The sequence below is a fragment of the Photinus pyralis genome, unplaced genomic scaffold, assembly GCF_008802855.1.
Source record: "Photinus pyralis isolate 1611_PpyrPB1 unplaced genomic scaffold, Ppyr1.3 Ppyr1.4_LG5, whole genome shotgun sequence".
Classification (NCBI taxonomy): Eukaryota; Metazoa; Arthropoda; class Insecta; order Coleoptera; family Lampyridae; genus Photinus; species Photinus pyralis.
This window is the reverse complement of record NW_022170596.1, coordinates 38,807,572-38,829,574: the sequence shown is the minus strand read 5'-3', so window position 1 is coordinate 38,829,574 and position 22,003 is coordinate 38,807,572. Positions and strand designations below refer to the sequence as shown.

The 22,003-nt window shown below is 36.4% G+C and overlaps 2 protein-coding genes across 5 annotated transcripts; one reads left to right on the top strand and one right to left on the bottom strand.

The window, feature by feature from the left end:
- Positions 1-818: 818 nt before the first annotated feature.
- LOC116170261 lies at positions 819-19,517 on the bottom strand. 4 transcript variants are annotated; one of them, XM_031486517.1, is made up of 23 exons: positions 19,221-19,517; positions 18,869-18,997; positions 18,707-18,820; positions 14,756-15,934; positions 11,991-12,373; positions 11,788-11,942; positions 11,486-11,735; positions 11,210-11,440; positions 11,019-11,162; positions 10,805-10,966; positions 8,411-8,740; positions 8,194-8,361; positions 8,002-8,146; positions 7,765-7,954; positions 7,601-7,717; positions 6,350-6,525; positions 5,948-6,088; positions 5,721-5,897; positions 5,363-5,671; positions 5,107-5,316; positions 4,863-5,060; positions 3,589-3,833; positions 819-1,807 (listed from the first exon to the last, which is right to left on the bottom strand). In XM_031486517.1, exons 2-23 carry the CDS (start codon positions 18,981-18,983, stop codon positions 1,373-1,375), a joined length of 5,574 nt encoding a protein of 1,857 aa, XP_031342377.1. In that variant the 5' UTR covers positions 18,984-18,997; positions 19,221-19,517; the 3' UTR covers positions 819-1,372. The 4 variants fall into 4 exon arrangements, with proteins under 4 accessions (XP_031342377.1, XP_031342379.1, XP_031342378.1 ...); XM_031486519.1 differs by having other exon boundaries at positions 5,948-6,076; XM_031486518.1 differs by having other exon boundaries at positions 7,601-7,714.
- A 757-nt stretch (positions 19,518-20,274) lies between these two features.
- Positions 20,275-21,213, top strand: LOC116171970 (peroxiredoxin 1-like). Its single transcript, XM_031489038.1, has 2 exons — positions 20,275-20,406; positions 20,459-21,213. Exon 2 carries the CDS (start codon positions 20,464-20,466, stop codon positions 21,052-21,054), a length of 591 nt encoding a protein of 196 aa, XP_031344898.1. The 5' UTR covers positions 20,275-20,406; positions 20,459-20,463; the 3' UTR covers positions 21,055-21,213.
- The last annotated feature ends 790 nt before the right edge of the window (positions 21,214-22,003 follow it).

The window sequence follows — 22,003 nt, the reverse complement described above, 5'->3', positions numbered from 1 at the left end:
ATTCAAAAAACAGGAAGAGATATTGCAAAAGTTTTCACTGCTTTATTAAGGAAATATCGTATTTTCTTATGGTATGCTTAACCATCTAAAAAAGTGAGACTGCGTCACTTTTTCAAAGCTCTAAACTTTTAAATATCCGTAACTCCATTTTTTCAAATGGCACCCCCCCCCCTCATTTTTTTCTTCACTGTTGTTTTCCTTTTTTCGAGACCTTTAATGTGATACAAAATGTCAAGACTATTTCAAATGGTTTCCGAGCTATTCCTTGTAGCAAATTGATAAAAAAATTAAGTCGCTTGAAACCAGACATGTTGGAAGGCGTTTTTTAAGGTCATGGTGGGGAAACTAGACTTCTTGGCCGTTCTGCATATACATCTATAGGTACCTATATCTTCCAAATGTTTAATGCAAGAAAAAAAAATTTTATACGTTTTTTTGCAGGAAATTTTGAGCTTTCATTTTCTAAATGAAAAAGTGAATGGCACTGGGGATGCTGTACTTAAAACTAAAACTATTAGATAAGTTCAAGACGAAGGTCCAAGGAGCATCTTGACCAAATTAAAAAGATTAGATTAGATTGACTGCGGGTTAAATATATACTTCAATACCATGATAACTGTTTCATGTAGAAAATGGCCAATGCTAGCTAACTTGTAGAACGTTTTAAAACTCCCTTTCTTTGTAGTCTCATGCAATATACGGCAAATAACAGAATGAATACAACATTAAAACATTGCATCAGACTAGTTGAAGAGAAAACCAGAAGGTTAATAAAGGGATGACAAAATAGCGTTATTCACAGAGATATATCTACGTACTTCTTAAAACTATATATTTTTTGAAGTACAGATGGATAACAATTTTGAGAACCACTAACAATCATTGTTAAGATATAGATTTTTTACAATTTGTCGCTAATGTTGTACTAAAAATTAGTTTCTTAAGTTACAAAAGTCTAATATAAAAATGTTTCTAATAATATCTAACTTTATGTACAGCTGTAACTTATACTACAAATGGCAAATGGAACACCTTCAAAACTGTGTCAAACACGTAATTTTGATACTGTGGGGAAGAAAAATTAAACACACATGCGCCTTTGAGGAAATGCACTCAATTAGGGTGTAAGGTTCACAACTCGGCCCGATTGTAACCTAATAGTGAAGGAATAATGCAATATTATTTCATAATAAACTGTGTATTTTTGCCTAAATTAGCAACGGGAAAAAATTTACAAAACGCAAAACAGCACTATGTACAAAAAACATGCTAACTTAAAATTGTAAAATTGCAATCATAGCTTAAAAAAAATTAAAAAATAACAAATTAATCTTAATACATTATAAATACATATAACTGTATAATATGTACTTTAATCAAGTCCTGGAATTGGAGGTTGATCTAACTCTAACTGTGCACTTTTCGATGGTAATGGGGTAAGGGGTGGCGGTGGGCCGTAGTTAGAAGGTGTAGCATTATATAAACCAGCACCAAATACTCCAACGGAGGCAGGTTTATACGAGGAGGGGGAATCGACAGTAGACTTCGGTTCGGAATCAGTTTCGCCCAGCATTTCCGCCGCCTTTCTAATCAAATCTTCTTCCGATAGCGAACTCAAAACGCCCGCGCCTTTTTCATCCGTCGGACGCTGTACGGGTTTCTGAGGCGACATCGTGATCTTCTTGGTCTTTGGTAGGTTTAGAGGAATTGTCGTCGACGACACTAAGGGCGACGACTGCTGCGATCTGGCGTTGATCTTAGGAAGCATTAATGGTATGGTTAAATCCGAACTTGGTGCAGATTTAATCTGAAATAATGAAAGTGGCTATTATGAGTACGTGGAGTGAAAAGAAACTGTAATTCTCACCAAATCATAAAAATAATTCCGTCACCCGTAATTGTTTAACAGATATATCAAAGAAATCAGCAAAGGAAAAGCATAATATTTATATATTAGAATCAATAACGCGCATAATTCAGACCGCAAATGTTTCCACCCTGTATCTGCCTACACAAAGAAACTGTCCCTTAAATCCAAAGCAATTTTGATACTTGGTAGTTGCTTTTAAAAAGTGTGCGTTTAGCGCATTATTTGCGTTGGTTACCAATAAAATGTCAGAAACTTGCGCATGCGTCAATGTTTTGGGAGTAGTAAAGTAGGGGTGGGCCTAGGAAATGACGTCACAGAATTTCCTCATATCACATAGGTTGAAGGCATGGAAATTAAATGTCAGATAGCCCATAATATTCCACACATTAAGGGTTGATCTTTTGTCTTACTTTAAAATTTATCTGACAGTGCATTTCCATGGATACAAGTTATTATTCCGTTAAATTTAACTGAAGAGACAGGTACTAAAGCAATTCTTAATATCAGATGCAATAGTCACAACTGCAAACAGATTATGCGTTGCTATTCCCAGTGAAATAAACATTGTAACTATAGCAACCAGTTGCTCTTTTTTTTTGGTAGAAGGTGCCATTTCCATATCCTGTTTTATGATATATGACCACACTCCCTTTTTCCAAATTCAGACGATCGCAGTGCGGGTGCTACGGCTCCTCCAGTTTTATGCGCATTAGATTAATAGATCAGTTTACAGAAATTAAGATTATTATATTTTAACCTCATTTTCACGCCTTAATTTTTGTCCTGTTAATGGGGTGGCAACCCCTTAAGAACGTTTAATGGCACCACTGTTTCTCTTAGGCGTCCTCTAAAGTTTTCTAGCCACGCCCTTAAGCTTTCTCTGGTCACGCCCTTTTCTCTTAGGTGGTGATTTTACATATCACAATCATTTGATTCATTGGGTTTAATTGGTATAATACAAAAGTAAATGACACGAACGATTTTTACAGATACACTGTTTGAAACATACATGTTTTAATTTAAACAAATAATTAGCCCAATGGGATGAATGTTACTCTGTGTCTGTTAATCATTTTTCATTATCTGATAAATTTATAAATTGTTAATTACGAGATGCTACATGGCGACTTTATTCCTAATTAAAGAACTTTCTCCAATTGGTTTTAACCATACCGTAGATCTAATGTGACTGTGTGGGTTGGTGGGTGGAAACATTTTTACAAACACGTTTTGCGTCCCAATAAGACATGATTAAGTTGTAAAAGCTTCAGTACAAGAGAAAGATTTCGAAAAAGGCCACTCTAAAATCAGAAAGTACAACGGTCACAAAATTGTGCACAAGTCAATGACAAAGACAATTTGATATTTGGTGCAAATGAAAAATCATGATTAACAAACAGTGAAAATTTACTGATACAATCATCTGTTTTCGTTTGAAGAAACAAAGCATTCAAGAGTTGCAAATCAACTACAAACATTGTGGTGCAACAATTCACTCACCACTCATTGTCTACAATAGAACTCTGCAACAGAGTAGGTACAGACTGTCAGTATAGATGAATACAACTTGTATTGTATTATTTTTCAGCAGACATGTTTTACTAATAATCAAAAAATGGTGCCATTCTCTCGAAATTTACCTCTTGCAGCACACTCACTATTGCAATATATTTCTGTTACTAAATCTCCACTACAGCAATTATTCAACGTTATCTTACCTGCGGCGAATCTGCTTCACTTCCCGGAGTTATTCCCTTAATACTATCAAGAATTTGTTGCAAGTTTTGAGGTAGGGCAATGCTGGCTAAAGCTGTCGTGCCGATGCCGGTTGTCGTACTGGAGGCGATGTCCTGCGACATGTTGTGTATTTCGGCTTTTTGCATCGCGATCCGTTCGTCCAGTTCTTCCATTTTTCTTTGCAACTCCTCGCTTATCGCAGGTAGTCCTGCGGTTTCGTCCAATCCTTAAAAAAAGGTATTTTTAACAACAAACTCTAAAAAAGGAAAAACACAAAACTGATTCAAGTAGAAAGTACACCCGTAACTCGGGTCTCTGATGAATTAAGTAATTGAAAATCAATAGTCCAAGCATTAAATCAATATATTACTGAATTTTTACATGGCGTCATTAATTTGGGATATGGCCATTAAGCTATCCCTACGCAACTGCAGGAAATTATAGTGTGTGGTCGGAATGGAAAGAAAAAACCATAGAACAAAAACATTCTTTTTGTTGATATGATGTATCTTGTGTCTTGTTGGCCTTATCGTCAAGTGAACTCGTTTAGTTTTTTGTTTTTCAAAAGAATAAAGATTTGTAAGGTGATAGTTTATAGCCTAGCTCTACTAGTGCCATCAGACTTGAAATGAGAGTATTTCAGCATCTCATCTTTATTTTAGAGTTATCAATTTATATTATACTTTATAATAAACGTGTAAACAAATATAGAAAACGAAATTTTGAATCTGGTGTTAGTATTGCATTTATTTAAAGTGTTTAATATGTATGAAATTTCATTTAATTGCTTCCACTAATAAGAAAATTGGTACTGCGCATGCGCAAAACCAAATTTGAAAACTGGCGTAATATTTGCTTTTATTCCAAATGGCTATGTATCAAATTTCATTTAAATCCCTCCATAAATAAGAAAGTTGGCAATGCGCATGCGCAAAACCAAAATTTGAAACTGGCGTTATATTTGCTTTTATTTCAAATGGCTATGTATAAAAAATTTCATTTAAATACTTTCATAAATAGGAAAATTTGCAATTCGATTTCTAAATGGGCGAGATGACAAAAGGGCACTGTGAATGTTGATCGATTGGCCTCAACTTTTGAAATTGCATTTTATATGGCTAAAGCTATACGAGTCCATTGCATGCATCAATTTTTGACCTACCACCACAAGGTTTAGTTGATCATGTGATTTGAGCTTTTTGGTACACTTTATCTCCGATGACGCAACAAATAATACCAAAAAAAGTACACACACCTGGTATTGTATCAAATTTATTGCTGAACGGCTCAAAGCTTTGTGTCGCAAGTCCCGCGTCCAAAAACGTCGACTTCGTAGAGGTCGTCAAAATGTTTGACAAATCGGAGGGATTTAAATTAGACGAAGTTTTGGAGTTATCCTCACTGGTACTTGGAACCGTATCCGGATCGGAATCCTCGGGTGTGTACGGTTCATCTAAAAATCAATTTGAACAACGCCAAAGAAATGCGTAATGTTATACCTTCGTCATTTGCGTCGGCTTTGCTATCTGGCACCTTTAACGATAATTCCGAGCTAGGCGGTGGGGTATAGGAACGATCCAAAGAAATTGCCGGTGTATCTATCCGGGCCTTTTTAAGTGGTGTGGAAGGATTCGAGATAAACAGGGGCCTTTTTCGTTTGTCTCTAACTATAATACCTAATAAGATGGCGGGCCGTGATTCCTCAAAACCTGTAAAGATCGTGGTAAAATTTTGACAGTGAAGTGGATCGGGTACCTGGTCCATTTAATGGTAGTAAAGCTTGTGGGAGGGGCTTTTTGCTGGCAAGAGGTAGTATATAAAAATCCTTCACTGCCTTGTTAATACTTTTTACGACGCCTAAACGATTCCTACTAGATAAGTAGCTGTATAAAGCGAGATAGGGCATTTTTTCCTCCACATTGGTAGCATTGAGACGTATAAGCGAAATCGCTTTACTATTCGAGCACTTCATTTTGCCTATGTAGTCCCAAACAGTCTCCGGTGAAATACGCCCCACTACATCTAGACACACAGGAAGCTCTTCCCCCAAGCCCATACAATCGCCTGTAGAAGTGAATCTTTATAAATCTTCCATTTGCGTTAGAAAACATACCTGAGACTTCATGTGCGGTAATTGATATTTGAGCAACATCGACCATGTTAATTGTGCCCTTCCAAACATAGTCGGATTTAGACCGCGGGAGTGGAGGCGACATGGTAACATTATCGTCTATAGAACTCGAGAGCAGATCCGATGTATCCCTTGTTGTATTAAACTCCTCACTAGAATCTATTAAAAAATATTAATTTCATTTTACAAAGAATAAAATCAATCAGTACCATCTCTTATTTTGTCATCGCTATTTAACGGAGGAGTAAACTCGGGATCTTCCATGTCACCGACACGAGGCGGCGTAGGGATGGTCACAGTCGAAGTAGGCTCATGATCGCTATCACTTTCTGCAGGAGCTGAAGGAAAACCTTAATAACACATATGTTTATTTTTCTTCAAGAATAATCATTTTGAAATGTTAGTGAAGTGCGCGTTAAAGCAATTGCTGTTAAAGAGGAATAGATAACAGAATAGTGAAATCAAACAATAGAAATAAGAGTTGAAAGTTGGTAGGGTACATAGCAAAAGTTCTCTTTCTATGGCCTATATACCCTACCAACTTTCAGCTCTATCCCAAATGAAGGGCGAAAAAACTATTTGTCAAATAAAAATAAGTGGAAATTAATTACCTGTTGTAATATCTTCCTGCTGTACGTGTTTCCAAAGTCGATCCTCCAGCGGCGGTACGATTTTGTTGTCCACCAATTGCTCCAAAATTTCCTTGGACTTCTTGTCGAGTTTCTCTGTGGCACTTTGTATGTCTTTCTTATGCCGAGAACTTTTGTGGGATGAACGGTAACGGTCCCTTAAAATTGCACGCATTTTTATTTAACAAAAAAGTTCACAATTTGTACTAGTAATCAACAGCTGTACTAAGTTCAAACAAAGCACACAGTGTAATCCAGATATAAAGAAACTGAGGAGTATGAAAGTATGACCGCTTTGTTATGTTGAGGGGGGGGGGAGGAAATACAGACAATTCCATGTCCAACTGTAGTCGTCTAGAAATTCAAGTTATTTTACTTCTGCAATTTAAACGTCAACCTCCAGTAGGCACTTAAACTGGGGAGATTTAATCTTTTCCTACCCGTAGACTAAAATTGTGGGCCACTTTTAAGAACAATTTTAAGGGCGGCTAAGGTATTACGAAAAAAGTTTGTCACAGTGAAATGGGCTTCATTTCTCTCACTTTATACACGGTCTTAATGAGAACTAAAAAAATGTGCAGCAAAAAAATTTAAGTAGAGTTTCTACAGTGCCATCTTCTGAGCATAGCTCAACATTTTCCTAATACGAAACGTCTGAAACCCAGTCATTTTTTTTGTAATAGAGGGGCTAGCTATAGCTAGTGGTACAGCCTTGCGTGTTAACAAAATTCCATTATGCGAGTTCGGAAAATTTACACATGTACCGCTTCATAGTGAACTTGAAAAAAGATATGTCTAGCGATAACGAGTGATATAAAAAAAGCGAGCGCGGTTGCCGTTTCGTTTTGTGTAAAGCCGAACACGTTACAGAAATGCGGGTTTAAAGGGATACGCGCGATTGTTTCATTCAGTAAATAGGGTGTGTTTCTGCATTTTTACAGGGCGAGATTAAAATAGCGAAGAAGGTGTGTTTAATGATACACGGGAAAAGTTTTAAAGACAATTTGTGCATCTTACTCACATCAAAACCTAGTAATAAATTAGGCAGCATTTAATTCCAACACAGTGGAAAGGTGGCATTTTATCTTTGTATTACTTAATTGGAAAAAAAGGTTTCCATGAAGGACATCTACTGAAAATATCTAATCTGCAGAAAATTTTGGCTATCATACCGCTGATGGTGGTCGCATATAAATATTGTTTATAAGATAATTAATGAGATTTTGTACTTACTTATCTCTACTGCTAGCGACATGTTTATCCGAGTAACGCGAGGAATCTTTACTCTTTGATCTTTTGTGATGACTTTTGTCACCACTCGACGAACGACGCTCTCGTTTCCTATCCCTTCTAAGGAACTAATTACCATTAAGTTTTCACACATCAATAATACATACCTTCGATCCTTATCTTTGCCTGATTTACTGCGGTCTCGATGTCGATCCCTAGACCGCTTCCTATCCCTATCCTTTGAATCTTTTTTACCATCACTCGCGTTTTCGCCTCCACCCTCACCGCCCAATCCCATAACCACCTCGGTTTTATCTACCGCGTCACTGGGCCGATTGTCCTCCAGAACTTGTTCCCCTAAAAATAATCGAATGAACTCCCCGTCTGTAAACTAACCAATGTACCTTTATGTGTCTTAAAAACGTATTGCCGGTTGCGACCTAGCTGCTCCAGTTCCGATTTGGTTATCATCTCCAATTGGTGCTTATTTTCTCGCTCTCTCCATAACGCCAGCTCTTGACTTGCCAGATCATCTGACGATAATCGAACCTAATGCGACTATTGTAGAAAGATAAAATGTTCAGCTAGGAGCTTACCAATTGGTATGCGTTTATCGATTTTTCACATATACGCCGCCAGAGTGTCTGGTTCTTTGTGTCCTTAATGTTAAATATGAGACTTCTGTATTTATTCCTATACTTTTGACCTGTATCACCGAAACATTTGTAGAGTTGAGATTCAATCTCATTTGATATTTTCGTCAGCTAAAAGGTTGATCGTGACTAATTGAAAAAGGAACACACTCGTGCTTACCTCTTCTTTGGTTAATTTAATGTCGTCAGCAATGTTGAGACGATTGGTTAGTTGTTCGAATAACGTCTTCTTTACGTTGTCTCGAATATTCTCCTGCTTATTCGATTGCGGTGACTGTTCCTCTACTTGTTTAATCTTCGGCGTCTTTGGAGGTACAGGTTTTTCTTTTACAGGGATAGGTGTGGGTGTTTTTGGTCTTTGTACTGGTTTCGGCTTTACGGGAGGAGTAGTAGCGGCGGGTGGAGATTTTAGTAAGGGTGCAGGTTGAATTAATTTCGTTCGCATCGGTGTGGGGGACTGTTTACTCACTACTTTAAAAGTTTGTACTTGCTGAAAAATAAAAATAATGGAGTAGGAAATTGTTTTCTATACAATTTATTGTCTGTACATTTTTTATATCTACTTCGTATTGCACTGTGTTTTGGATTACAGGCGCGCGATCGTGATTTTCGTAGGCAAACACCGTAAGACCATAAGTTTACAGTCTCTTTATTATGTTGCATCAACCACGATATTGCTTCACAATTTAAGCAGCAGTTCTATTATTTTATAGTGTTTACCTTTTCTCTATTTTACATGGGTAGTATAAGATATGATTGGCATATCAAAAAGTCAAACTTTTCGTTTTCACTCTGTATCTCAGAAATAAACGTAGCTAGATTGATTCTGTAGAAGGTATTAAAAGTTTCTTTGGTTTTTAGATGCCCCCACCAAAATAATCACACAGAGTGAGGTTGGGCGAGCGCAGAGAGCACAGTCCGCATCATTAGTTAAAATTTAAAAATATAAAAATATGCACTTGTTATGACAATTGGATTTCTTTTATAATTTTTGAGTAATCAAACTTAGCATTCTTTTATATGGTTCTTTGTAGACCATGGAATAGAACAATTTTTCAATTTCATAAATAAGCAAAATTCTCAAGTAAAATTTGAAATTGAATGTTCTTAAAGATAGCCATCTTTGGGCAATTTAAAGCTATTGGTATCATATGTATTTTGGTGAATTCATTGACATGGGATTTTGTCGTCAATATAGTCAAAGCTATGTTGTAATTTGATGTTGCATTATGCTAGCAAGCAATTTAGAACAAGTTTTGCAGCCAATTTTCAGAACAATAAAAAAGGGCAAATTTTCACTAAGTACGTTACAGTAAAATTTATGTTAGGGATTAGTCGTGGGTCAGCTCCAAAATTTTCTAAACATTTTCAAGTTCGTTTTTGAAAAATCAAGATTGTATTTCAAGGAAGAGAGGGTCAACCCCCGTAATATGTAAACCCGTCGCAATGTAGTACATGGTGGTCCAAATTGCACACTTTCTTATAGAAACACCCTTTATTTTGTGATATATAAAAAAATGGACCTAGGTGTCTGCAGCTCTATTTTAAAAAGAAAATCACTTACGCATACAGAATTCAGTTATCTCTAATCATTTGGCCGCTAGGGGGCGTTTCTCGAATTTCGTCGAATTTTTTAATGCCCCATAACTTTCTTATTATTAAAGATACTTGATTTTGGCAAAATTATTCTCAAATCACTTTTTTATGTAGAATCCATCGCGATACAGTTTTTATACAGGGTGTTTGGTTTTTTTATGACCCTAATCTACATTTTGGAATTTTTGAAGAATGTAAATTGATATATCTTGTTATATTTGTATTAAATATTTGCAATACTGCATTTTATACATTGCAGATATCTAGGTTTCCATAGCGAACAAAAGATCTATAAGTAAGGAAGTTGATCTGTGGTTAAAATTTCAAAACTGCATAAAACTCATTTTAGACATTGGGTCTAGTTTAATGCCATCTAAGCGAGTACCTGCAATTGCACATTGATGTAAAGAGTGCAATAAATAAAAAAGTATACTCGCCAAGGCACATAGAATGCGCAATGCGAGTGAAACACATACTTGGTAACAACTTTACTAATGATAGGGCCCGGTAATATTACATCGAATATCTTAATAAATCAAAAGTTGTCCTGTGCACATTAGTTGGAAAATGCGTTAAAAACCTTGAGCATGCGTCTGGTGCCGCCCTGCCTCAGGGGGTAATCCCCAAAGCCCAAATCATCTTTTTTTTCCCCAAGTCATGGCTTCTCAAAAATTACCCAACAACCCACACTGAAAAAAAAAACGCAAATGTGAATTTTAAGAGGGTACGACCATGCATATCTGCTGGTAATTTTCTAATTTGCTATTCAAAGCAAATTTGAACTACTTTAGTTACCGGAAAGTAAAAGAAAATTTTGGTATTATGGTACAAACATCGCCAACTTCCTTTTAAACCATTTGAAGATATGCAATTTTTTCTTTCAGGGACATTGTAACTGGGTAGAGGTCGAGGCACCACATTTAAAGTAGTCGCAATTAATATATTCCATATACTGTACCTTAGGTGTAGTTGGAGGTTGTGGTTGAGCCACTTTAACAGGTGGTGGCCGCACGTTAATAACATTTACATTATTAATTTTGCGCGGGACAGCGGATGGACTTGCCAAAGATGTGTTTGGCCCCTCCTGGCTTTTTAATTTGAATTTTGAATGTGTCACTTGCTACAAGATAAAAGCGAATTATTGACAGTTGTCATGCAAACCCAAAACCTACTTTTGTTGTCACTGGTTTGTTGGCATTAGCAGAGCGGACAACTTCGAAACCCGGATGCTGCTGAAGCCACCTATCCAAATTAGTCGTACTAGGCGCACTACTACCTGTATATATGGTACCTGACGAACGTTCGAATACAACCACCTTAAACAGAATGTCACTGGACTCAAAGCAATAAGTTAATCGATTACCTTCTCGACAACTTTGGCGTGTTTTAATATGCAAGGATCACTGCAGTAGATGGAATTGATTCTGCTAGGTTTACCGCATACCAAACATCCCGGAATCGCACTGGAATTAACAGTAGAGGACGACACCGGCGTCACTTTTTCCTTTTTCTCGGGCGATACATCAGAACTGGATGTATGGGAAGCTTTACGTATCCGTCTAGCAGCAGCTGCTGGTCTTAACAGCGAAGAGTCCTAATAAATTTATGTATACAAATTTACTAAGGGCATGTTAGTTACCTTGCAATACAAACAAATCCATTCTTTCCCTTTGCTTTCCATCATATGACCCATCGCCTTTGTCACATTAACACACTTGCCATGGTACCACTCTTCGCACGAGTCACAGCATATCATAAACCTGTTATTGTGAGGTTGATTACAAATGCACCACAACTTGTCAGGGTCATCATCGTCAGACTTTTCACCTTCACTGGAACTATCGAGTTCCGCTCCAGAAACATGCTCATCATCCAAACCTTTCATGTTCCTAGAATCATACATTATCAGTTCATATTTAAAAACAAACACCAACGGCTAACCTAACGGGAGTTTTGACTATAGGGACTTCTTCTGGTTTATGTTTGTTTCTACTACGTGTTGTTGGTCTTTCTATCGGCGGTATAACAACAACTCGTCCTCCTGCACGCACAACTTGAGTGCCCTTTATTGTCGGTGACGTCGTCTCCACTGAGCTCTACAAAACACCTTTACAGACATTACACAATTAAACAATTACAAAAACCTGAGCATGATTGGTCGTGGTTGGCATGGGCGTCATCAGTGTATTTACCGAAGGTACAGGATCAGCATCCAATACCAGATTACCGTCCACTATCGACTTATCGATGACATTTTGCAATTCAGCATTACCCACTAAAGACTGAGCAACCTGATACAAAATATCCTCGGGTATTAAATCTGAATTGATATTGTCTAAAAGGGATTGGTCCAATTCTAAACCTGCGTTTTCGAGGCTCATTCCCGATTGATCTGCTGGTTGAGCGGATGGTTCAGGAATCACTAGGCTGGTTGTAAATGTTTTGGTATCCTCGTTTTGGATTATTGCACGTATGTCTTCAGCACTGGGGATCGGTTCCAAATCCATTGCGTCGTTCGAAGTGATACCTATGAAATTAACATAATTGTAGTCACAATAAATGCTGAAAGTCTTAAGCAAAAAGTATAGGAGACCATACTATGCACTTGTTATGACAATTGAATTTCTTTTATAATTTTTGAGTAATCAAACTTAGCATTCTTTTATATGGTTCTTTGTAGACCATGGAATAGAACAATTTTTCAATTTCATAAATAAGCAAAATTCTCAAGTAAAGTTTGAAATTGAATGTTCTTAAAGATAGCCATCTTTGGGCAATTTAAAGCTATTGGTATCATATGTATTTTGGTGAATTCATTGACATGGGATTTTGTCGTCAATATAGTCAAAGCTATGTTGTAATTTGATGTTGCATTATGCTAGCAAGCAATTTAGAACAAGTTTTGCAGCCAATTTTCAGAACAATAAAAAAGGGCAAATTTTCACTAAGTACGTTACAGTAAAATTTATGTTAGGGATTAGTCGTGGGTCAGCTCCAAAATTTTCTAAACATTTTCAAGTTCGTTTTTGAAAAATCAAGATTGTATTTCAAGGAAGAGAGGGTCAACCCCCGTAATATGTAAACCCGTCGCAATGTAGTACATGGTGGTCCAAATTGCACACTTTCTTATAGAAACACCCTTTATTTTGTGATATATAAAAAAATGGACCTAGGTGTTTGGAGCTCTATTTTAAAAAGAAAATCACTGACGCATACAGAATTCAGTTATCTCTAATCATTTGGCCGCTAGGGGGCGTTTCTCGAATTTCGTCGAATTTTTTAATGCCCCATGACTTTCTTATTATTAAAGATAATTGATTTTGGCAGAATCATTCTCATATCACTTTTTTATGTAGAATCCATCGCGATACAGTTTTTATACAGGGTGTTTGGTTTTTTTACGACCCTAATCTACATTTTGGAATTTTTGAAGAATGTAAAAAGTGTAAAATTTTGACATATCTTGTTATATTTGTATTAAATATTTATAATACTGCATTTTATACATTAAACTTGCAGATATCTAGGTTTCCATAGCGAACAAAAGATGGCAGGATTGTTACTTGGAGATTTGGGAATTTTTATTAGACAGAGACAGATATTTTTAATTTCAAATAACACAAAAAACAAAGAACATGAAATCATGTGAATAAAATAAATAATACATATAACCAAAAAGCGTCATTTGAAATAATTGCGGCATCTTTTGTTAGGCATGGAAACCTATATCTATGCCAAACACCATGTATAGAAACTGTTATCGCAACGGATTCTACACAAAAAGTGCTCTAAGAAAGATTTTGTCAAAATGAATTACCTAAATAATAAGAAAGTTGGGGGGTATTAAACCAATCGACTAAATTCAAGAAACGTCCTCTACCGGCCCAACAACTATTTAGCTGAATTTACATATTATTATATATCGCCAACTTCAGTAATTTTAAAAATTGTAATTGCAGCTGGAAACATAACGAATCCACATTTTTGGCAGTCATGTCGGATTCTACAGTGTGTCCCAGGTTGGATGCACCTTAGGCAAACAGTTAATATATTTTTTTGCGAAGGATCGATTAGGTCTTTGATATGTATTTCAAGTTGGCGTTCAACGTATATTATTGCGCTTGCCTGATGTTAGAAAGAGATTGAAGTACATCTTTGAACGCTGATTTCAAAGGCCTAGTGGATCCTCAGTGAAAAAATACATTGCCTTTTCCCTATGGTGCATTCTACCTGGGACACCCTGTATATGTACGTCCATGCCTATCCCGCAGCCGCGCCTGAGTTGAGATCGTCAATCAGTAAAAATGTAATGCAATGACCGCACATGGCCTGCAGGCCACCGTTTGGGTACCACTGATGTAAATACACGCTTACAAAACAACTTAATCCTGTAAAGGGCTGATCAGAAGCATCAAGCATGTCAACACATGAAGAAAAACACTCATAAAGGAAACTTGCTCCTTCACTACAACTTGAACATAAGTGCTTATCTAAGTATAAAATTTTACAATCTTTAATCATGCCATAGGCTGCGCCCTCTATTATCAGAAAGAAAGATTACGATCATGCAAGTTCCATGAATGCAAACACAGCCTTAAGCAGCAATAAACCAGAAAAAGTAAAAATATACCAGGCATAAAACATTCTTTTACAGCTAATTTACAAGAATTACATTAAAATACACTACAATCGCTAATTCTAAATCAAAAACTGCTTTAGAAAAGTAGTCCAAGAGATCAATTTTCTTATGATGATCCGTGATTTTTTTGTTATGAGGGAATTGAATCAATTCAAAAAACGCCCCCTAGAGCTACACTTTGTTAAAAACATTAGTTGTCATGCAAAAACGTCTACTTTGGCTACTATGTACAAAATAATACATTCGTTCTTAAAGACGATTTGAACCTACCTAAAGATTCCTCTAAATTTGCTATATTCGGATGCTGTGGTTTGTTTGAGTTAGGCAAAGTCGCACTTTTCCTAACATCACCACTAAATCGCCTATCTCTCCGTTTTGAAAGATCCGAATTTACTGTAAGCTTGTGCGGATTCAGTTTGTACTCCTGCTCAAGAGGCATAATTTTACCATCGGCGCTTAGGCGTTTGTTCTTCGCATCTACACTATTTCTCTCCGAAGAGGGTTTAGTTAAAGTCCCCTGAAATATTTTTGCAGGTTTATTAGCCAGTTTGGGAGAATCGGGTACTGAAGGTGTAGTCGGAGTCTGAGGGTTTGAAGCTTCTTGCTTTCCGCCGACTCGTCTTATAATATCCGGAGTAGAAAATAGCGCGAAGTCATCCGGAATGGGTTTGGGCGTTTTCTTTTCTTTTTTCGGTGGTTGCTTTTTCTCCGGCGACTTCGCGTCTACCACCACTTCTGGTGGTTTCGGAACTTTGGCGACTTCTGGCTCAAGTTTTGTCTCTGTGCTATGCCTTGTCAAGAGTGGTTTAAGTGTCTTGATGGTTTTTGGTGTTTTCTTATTTAGCAATGCGGACTCCGACGCCACCCTTGACCGTGCAGCAACCCGTGGCGGCTTCTTTGCCGATTTAACTTTTGGCATTTCCTCCAGTTCAAAATCGGAATCGTTCGCATCATCCTCTATGTCTTCCGATTCGTACGAGAGATCTTCATCACTGTATTCCTCTTTTTCATCGTTCTCGCTTTCCTCTTCTTCGTCGAATTCTTCATCTTTATCCTCAATGTTCGCTTCCACTGGTTTCTGCTTCACATTTTTAGACTTTGTTTTATTTACCGGTTTCGTGACCACCGGCTGTTCCACTTGTTTAATTTTTCTCTTACTTAAAGCTTGTGGAATTACTGTGAGAAGTTTTTTCGGGCTCCTACTTTCTGTCTTATTGGTCGCAGGCGCCGGTTTTGTGGGAGGTATTGGGGGTCGAGCTTCCTCAATTGTATCGTTCAATACTGTAGTGCCCTCCAAAATGCTTAACGTTTCAGCCAATTCATCGATTTCTGCCATCTCTTTGGAGGTGGGAGCCTCTTCTCCGTACGTGTATGGCGTATAATCATGATCCATACGGAAACTCATCAAGTTTCTTTGTATTTCATCCATCTCGTCAATGCTACTTGGACCTAAAAACATGGAGGTCCAATTAAGTTAAATTTACACAATATTTACAAAAATGTGCAACTTTTATATTCGAAAATTTGATTTCGCGCATGCGCAAGAGTTGCATATGCGCGACTTTTTTCTTTTGATTTCAAACTGCATACACTTCCGCATCATTTAATTTTATTTATTTTATAATGGGGGGAGTGTTAGCTAATTAATGAACAGCTACTCTTCCCACTCAACCCACTATACAATCACAAACAGCCACGCGTCGTCTGGCATTCGAATCCAAGACCCTTGTAGCCAAAGTTTTCTAAATAAAAAAGACACAGCCAACATGTGCTGTCTAAGTAAGCTTGCGGCCAAGTTGTTGTTATCCTAGGAAAGATACGGGCATTCATGAGCTGTTCAAATATTTAAAATTGGGTAATATTTAATTCCTAAAATACTTACAGTTAACCTAACAGTTTAAATACCATGACCTATTAATATATTTTTTTTTGTATATTTGGGGTACAGATGGTTTTCTTCAAAGTAACTCTTTAATTGGGAATCTTTTCTCTAATTTGAGCATTGTCGTATCTTCTATGGTTTTGAAGATCCCCATGATAGACATGCTTACCTGGGACACAGTGTATCATTTTTTTCCAAATTTTGAAATATGTTTCTATCCTCAGTCATTCAAACCCTTAGTGATCTTTTCTCAGCTTTCCGATGGCGTTAAAATAAAATTTTTATGACTCGTGGGTGTTCGGTAAATCACATGAACTTTCTTATTTCATATGGACGCCATATTGGATTTTATGTCGCTCGATAGAAAAAAAATGACAAAATAGTGATTTTTTTGGTCATAACTTCGCTATATGTAGAGCTACAAAAAACTTTGAATGGGAAAATAATTATCAGGATAAAATTCTACATATTTTTGCCCATTTAAGCGACTTTGTATCTCTTACAGTTTAAGAAATCCCTATAGTAATGAAAAAAAACTCACCCTGTATATGTTGAAAACGAAATGCACGACTATTTTGAAAATTTGACAATGTTCTAATGTTGATAAGATGAATTCATTTAAAGTATTTTCAACTTTTATTTTGTCAAATTTTCAAAATAATCTGAGTTCTCCTTTTTGAGATATAGATAGCAGGCGTTCTTCGTGGAACAGGGTGTTTGAACCGCCAATTCAGCTAAATTTAGAACAAATCTAATTTGGTTTACATATTACAAGGAGATAATAAAAATTAAACTTGCGTTTGAAATAATAAGGTATAACGTAACTTCGCATAATGTTGTAAAATGCAACTTCACCATGCATGACTACTACTTTCTTATCTCATATCAATTATCAGGCAAGTCTATTCTTACATAAAAAGATGGACTACGCGATTTTTTCAGATGAATCAACCCCTCAAAATATTATTTTCTTATTTATTTATTTTCTTCAAGGAACACATTACCACGCCTACTAAAAGTACCGCTTGTACTGTACTGCGCATGTGCACTATAAGTGCCCTTGTTATTGGTCAACCACACTGCCTATTATTTGTATCCACTGTTTAAAAATGTCAAAATAAAAATTCTATTTCTATAAAATTCTCAAGGTCAGTGCTGTACTATCATTAAAATCCCTGCATAAAGATACTGTTGCATTAAAAATATTACTATAAAAAATTGATTTCTGAAAAAGAACACATAACCCAAAAGACTGACAGATTTTTAAAAAAAAAGACAATACAGTTCCATTAGATCTGTGAATAACGAGGAACAAACCTCTGAATAATGCAAAGATTAGAAATTTGCAATGGCAGCCATCAGATGAACACCAGCACAACGTTAAACCCTATTGAGAAAAATCCGATATGTGAATAACCACAGGTTTTTGTATTAGCTGAAAAATGTGTCAATAAATTGACAATATACTTTTTGTAATGTAATGTGCTGACACACCTTCGACAGGGTGCTTAAAAGTATTAAAAAAATGTGTTAAACTTGAGATCAGCCCTTTAATCTTTGATTAGTTTGAGTCGCACTAATTTCATGTAATTGACTCCACTGAATATAAAGCACCAAGGTATTCCCACCTGTATACGACAAGCCTCAACTAGCTGAATTCCTATTCTAACCTAAAAAAAGTGCAGTCCTATAATTCATTTCTTTTAAAGTTCACACTAGTCTTTTTATTTATATAGTTGTAACTTAAACCATACATGGACTGCTAATTGCAAGTAAAAGACATCACCTGGGCATGTGAGTTTCAGGGTAAACAAGTCAGTCCGAAGTTGACCTCCGACACGATTTGAAGCTGTCAGCCTTTAAATTACAAACGCCAATTAATTATTGGCCTAGATACGCCGAAAAAACGAACCTATTCTTATTTCTGGACGTATAAAAGATAATGAAGAGTATCTTTACCTGATCAGAGTGGTGTTTACACGACTTTCGTTTACCCTAAGATTCACACACCTACAACTACAGAGCCTCCTATCTGTGACCACCGATTTTGTATGTAAAGCATAGGGCTAATAGCAGTCCGTGTACTGTATGCTCTAACGGTAGTAACTATTCCAATTGAAAATTTTGCATCGCTGTTATGTTTTGACCACACTTACATCCAAACTATTGCATCAAGATTCAGCTTGCTCGTAAAGATCTTTCTGAAACGATCTCTTTTGACCTAAGATTTTCCTAAGACCTTTCCTATTAAACGCTAGATACACTTCTAAATCATATATTAAGTAACAAATGTTAAGAAACAATTTATAATTAATCACAGCCTTTAAAAACCAACCCACCTTCCTCATTATGACTAGAAAGGTACGTTAATGTATCAACAGTAACATCCATCATTTTACCATCCGACTTGTTAACCTGCATAATGTGTAGCTCAGTTTCACCGGTACGGGAACCTTCAAACAAGTGTTTAGATTTAACTACGAAAGTACAAAGTTACTCACTTAAGTATTCCTCAACAGTTTTTTTGTCGGGTGTCACATATCCGTCTTTATCGATAACCAACACCAAGCTGTTATTAACTGGAGTTTCGGTCACCTTAACAACACTGTGCGACATTGTAACCAAATAACCTAAAAATGAAATTTTAATTTAAAATCGTGTGAAAGGAATATAGCAAAGCAGAAATGAGCTTAAAATGTCATTTCTGGTTTGTTATGATTTTTTGCAACATACACATACAACTTTGTAAATAAAAGCATAGAATGTAGATTTAATGAGGATGTTATGCAAAAAAAAGAACAAAAAAATAGGGGTCAGGAAAGTATTTATTTATTACATGAAAACTGCTAGTACCTAATCATTAACTAGAAATAACAGCATACTGTTGTATAGCGCTTTGGCGCCCTGTTTTGTTTAAGGTGAGGCTTCAATCAATAGTCACTTTGTTTGGAAATGTACTTTCACTCTAAGTATAGTTATGGTCACTGTATTATCTAAAAGGAATTGCGAAAACACAGACTGATTAAATAAACTTCAAACGGAATGACAAATTCGTATTTAATGGAACTTTACGTAAAACAAAAATATTAAAGCAAGTCGCCATTTTGTTTCGCTTGTTTCGTATGAGTATGATGTGACGTTGGCTGCGTATTCCGCGTGCATTTTTTTTAGGTTATCTAATTTTTAAATAACAAAGCTTTTTATGTCGCATAAATACAGAAAATGAAGCAATTCTTTTGTTATTTAAGCCTTTTTTGTATCATTTTTATTTTTCGAGGGAAATCATGTCAACGGAGCTTTACAGGTAAACTCAATTACGTCATACAGGATGAATCACAAAAGTTGATACGTTCATCAATTTTCAATTGTGATTAGTGACCAAGGTTTTAACGTCCTTGTTAGTGACGAATAGTGGAGTGACAGCCCAGTTTCATTAATTTTTTTAAGTGTAGTCCTAAAATTCTGGATGACATTTCAGCAGTGTTGTGACAGATAATTTTATTTGAGTATATATAGATAGACACAGATAAATTAAAAAAATTGTATCTATATACCGATACAGATACTTATATTTCCTATCTTGATACCATATAGTAGAAAAATATGTCTAGCGAGGGCCATGGAATTGAGTTAAAAAAAAATTAAATCTAACAGTTTGAGGTTGCGTAAACACTCAGCAAACAAAATATCTGGATATGTCACAACACAACACTGCATTTCAGTTTTTTGTATTTTTGTGTGGGGTCATACTGGGATAACAGGAGGTTTACAGCAATATACATCAGTAAACAATTCGAATGTAATTTCAACATTTTGTTTAATTAAATATAAGTAAATAAGTTTAAGTAGCATTGCATTGGAGACATGAGTGTCTATGATTGGAAAGCGACTAAATGGTGGTTCTATTACCGTCAGGGAAAATCCGTTTTTAATTACAATCACCTTGGCGTAAAGTGAACCACAGACTGGCTAAACCATTTCTATAGATTGTGTTTATTTGCTTTCTGTTATCAAGCTTTATTTTTATCCGATAAAAAAGGTGAGATTATAGTTTGACGTAAAAGGCAAGTAGATGCAATGACTACTTTCAGGAAGCATGTCACCTGGACCAAAATTACAACACCCGGCGCCTACCTTTTCCGGTGTCGCTGTGATTGGCGAAAGCTTTGTAGAAATAGACCTTAAGAATTATCTAGGACAATACGTTGTTTTGTTCTTTTATCCGTTAGATTTTACCTTTGTTTGTCCAACGGAAATTGTGGGATTCTCGGATCGTCTAGATGAATTTAAAAAGATCAACACCGCTGTGATTGCTGTCTCTACTGACAGCCAGTACTGTCATCTAGCATGGAAGAATCTGCCACGTACCGAAGGCGGAATTGGAGAGATAAAAATTCCTTTGTTATCTGATAAGTCTATGAAAATCTCTCGTGACTATGGAGTTTTGGATGAAGCTACCGGTATACCGTTTCGTGGACTTTTCATTATTGATGCGAAGGGAATTCTGCGTCAAATCACTATGAATGATTTACCTGTGGGAAGGTCTGTAGACGAAACTTTACGTTTGGTTCAAGCATTTCAGTATACTGATGAGCACGGTGAAGTTTGTCCTGCTGGTTGGTCTCCGGGACAAAAGACTATAATACCTAATCCAAAGGACAGTATGGAGTATTTCCAATCTAACTAATGTTCTTATAATTTCTTTTCTTATAGCTTATTTTCCTAGAAGTATTATGTTTACTTGAACAGTATTACTTATTATTAGTTTAAAATCCTGTATGTTGTCAGTATTATTGTAGCGTAAAAAACTATTTTGTTCTGTGCCAAATACATCTTATAAAAATGATCAATGTATCTTGTTCCTTTCTGAAGCAGTTATTAAAAATGCATAACATTACTGTTATAGATTACTCAACTGTGCCATCATGTCAAGAATGTTAGTATTGACACTTTTCCTTAAATATTTAGTATTTGGGAGTTTTTTTTTTAGTAGTAACATTACACTGCGCTGGTGCCTGCATTCACTTTTGGGAAGGGCTTCTGCTGTTGAGTGTGAGTTCCAATAGCCTCGACGTCGGCTTCTGTTCAGCCGTTATGCAAGGAGTGACGGTCCTATGTTATACATAGTACCAGGTGGAGAGTTGTCCTCGCTATAAGACTAAGAGCTGCCGCTGCGGCCAGTTCTTAGGCTGGGAGCACGCAAGCGTCACCTGTGGGGGCATGCGTCCGCGGTGTTGGCTTTTTCCCTGCATTCCTGCCATGTACCGTGTGTCCCAGGTTGAACCTACCATAGCACGGCTTCCTGGTAATTGTAGGAAGCCGCGACCATAGACAAACACAATGAATGTATTTTTTTTAGAAGGATCCAAGAGGCGCGCTTCTGACATGCATTTGAAGTTTCCCTACGGTGCGATCTACCTGGGACACACTGTATAAATATGTATATAAAAAATATGATTCCTGAACGTAGTTTGAGCGTCGCTCAAGAGGTGGCGTTACTGTACTATTAGGGGAGTATTTATATATCTATGATTAGGGGATTAGTATAAAAAATTGAACTATAGAACAAGAAAGAATCCAAACAGCGGCCATTTAGGAATAATCATTTATTATACATTTATTTATTTATTTAAATA

Bases quoted from the DNA above. Each gene is read 5' to 3' on its own strand.
- LOC116170261 (XM_031486517.1), bottom strand. From the start codon at position 18,983: ATGTCGCACAGTGTTGTTAAGGTGACCGAAACTCCAGTTAATAACAGC. The intron at 11,943-11,990 runs GTTTTTGTAATT...GGTGTTTTGTAG, and splicing joins CCACGACCAATCATGCTCAG to AGCTCAGTGGAGACGACGTC. The intron at 6,089-6,349 runs GTAATTAATTTC...TGTGTTATTAAG, and splicing joins GCAGGAAGATATTACAACAG to GTTTTCCTTCAGCTCCTGCA.
- LOC116171970 (XM_031489038.1), top strand. From the start codon at position 20,464: ATGTCACCTGGACCAAAATTACAACACCCGGCGCCTACCTTTTCCGGT.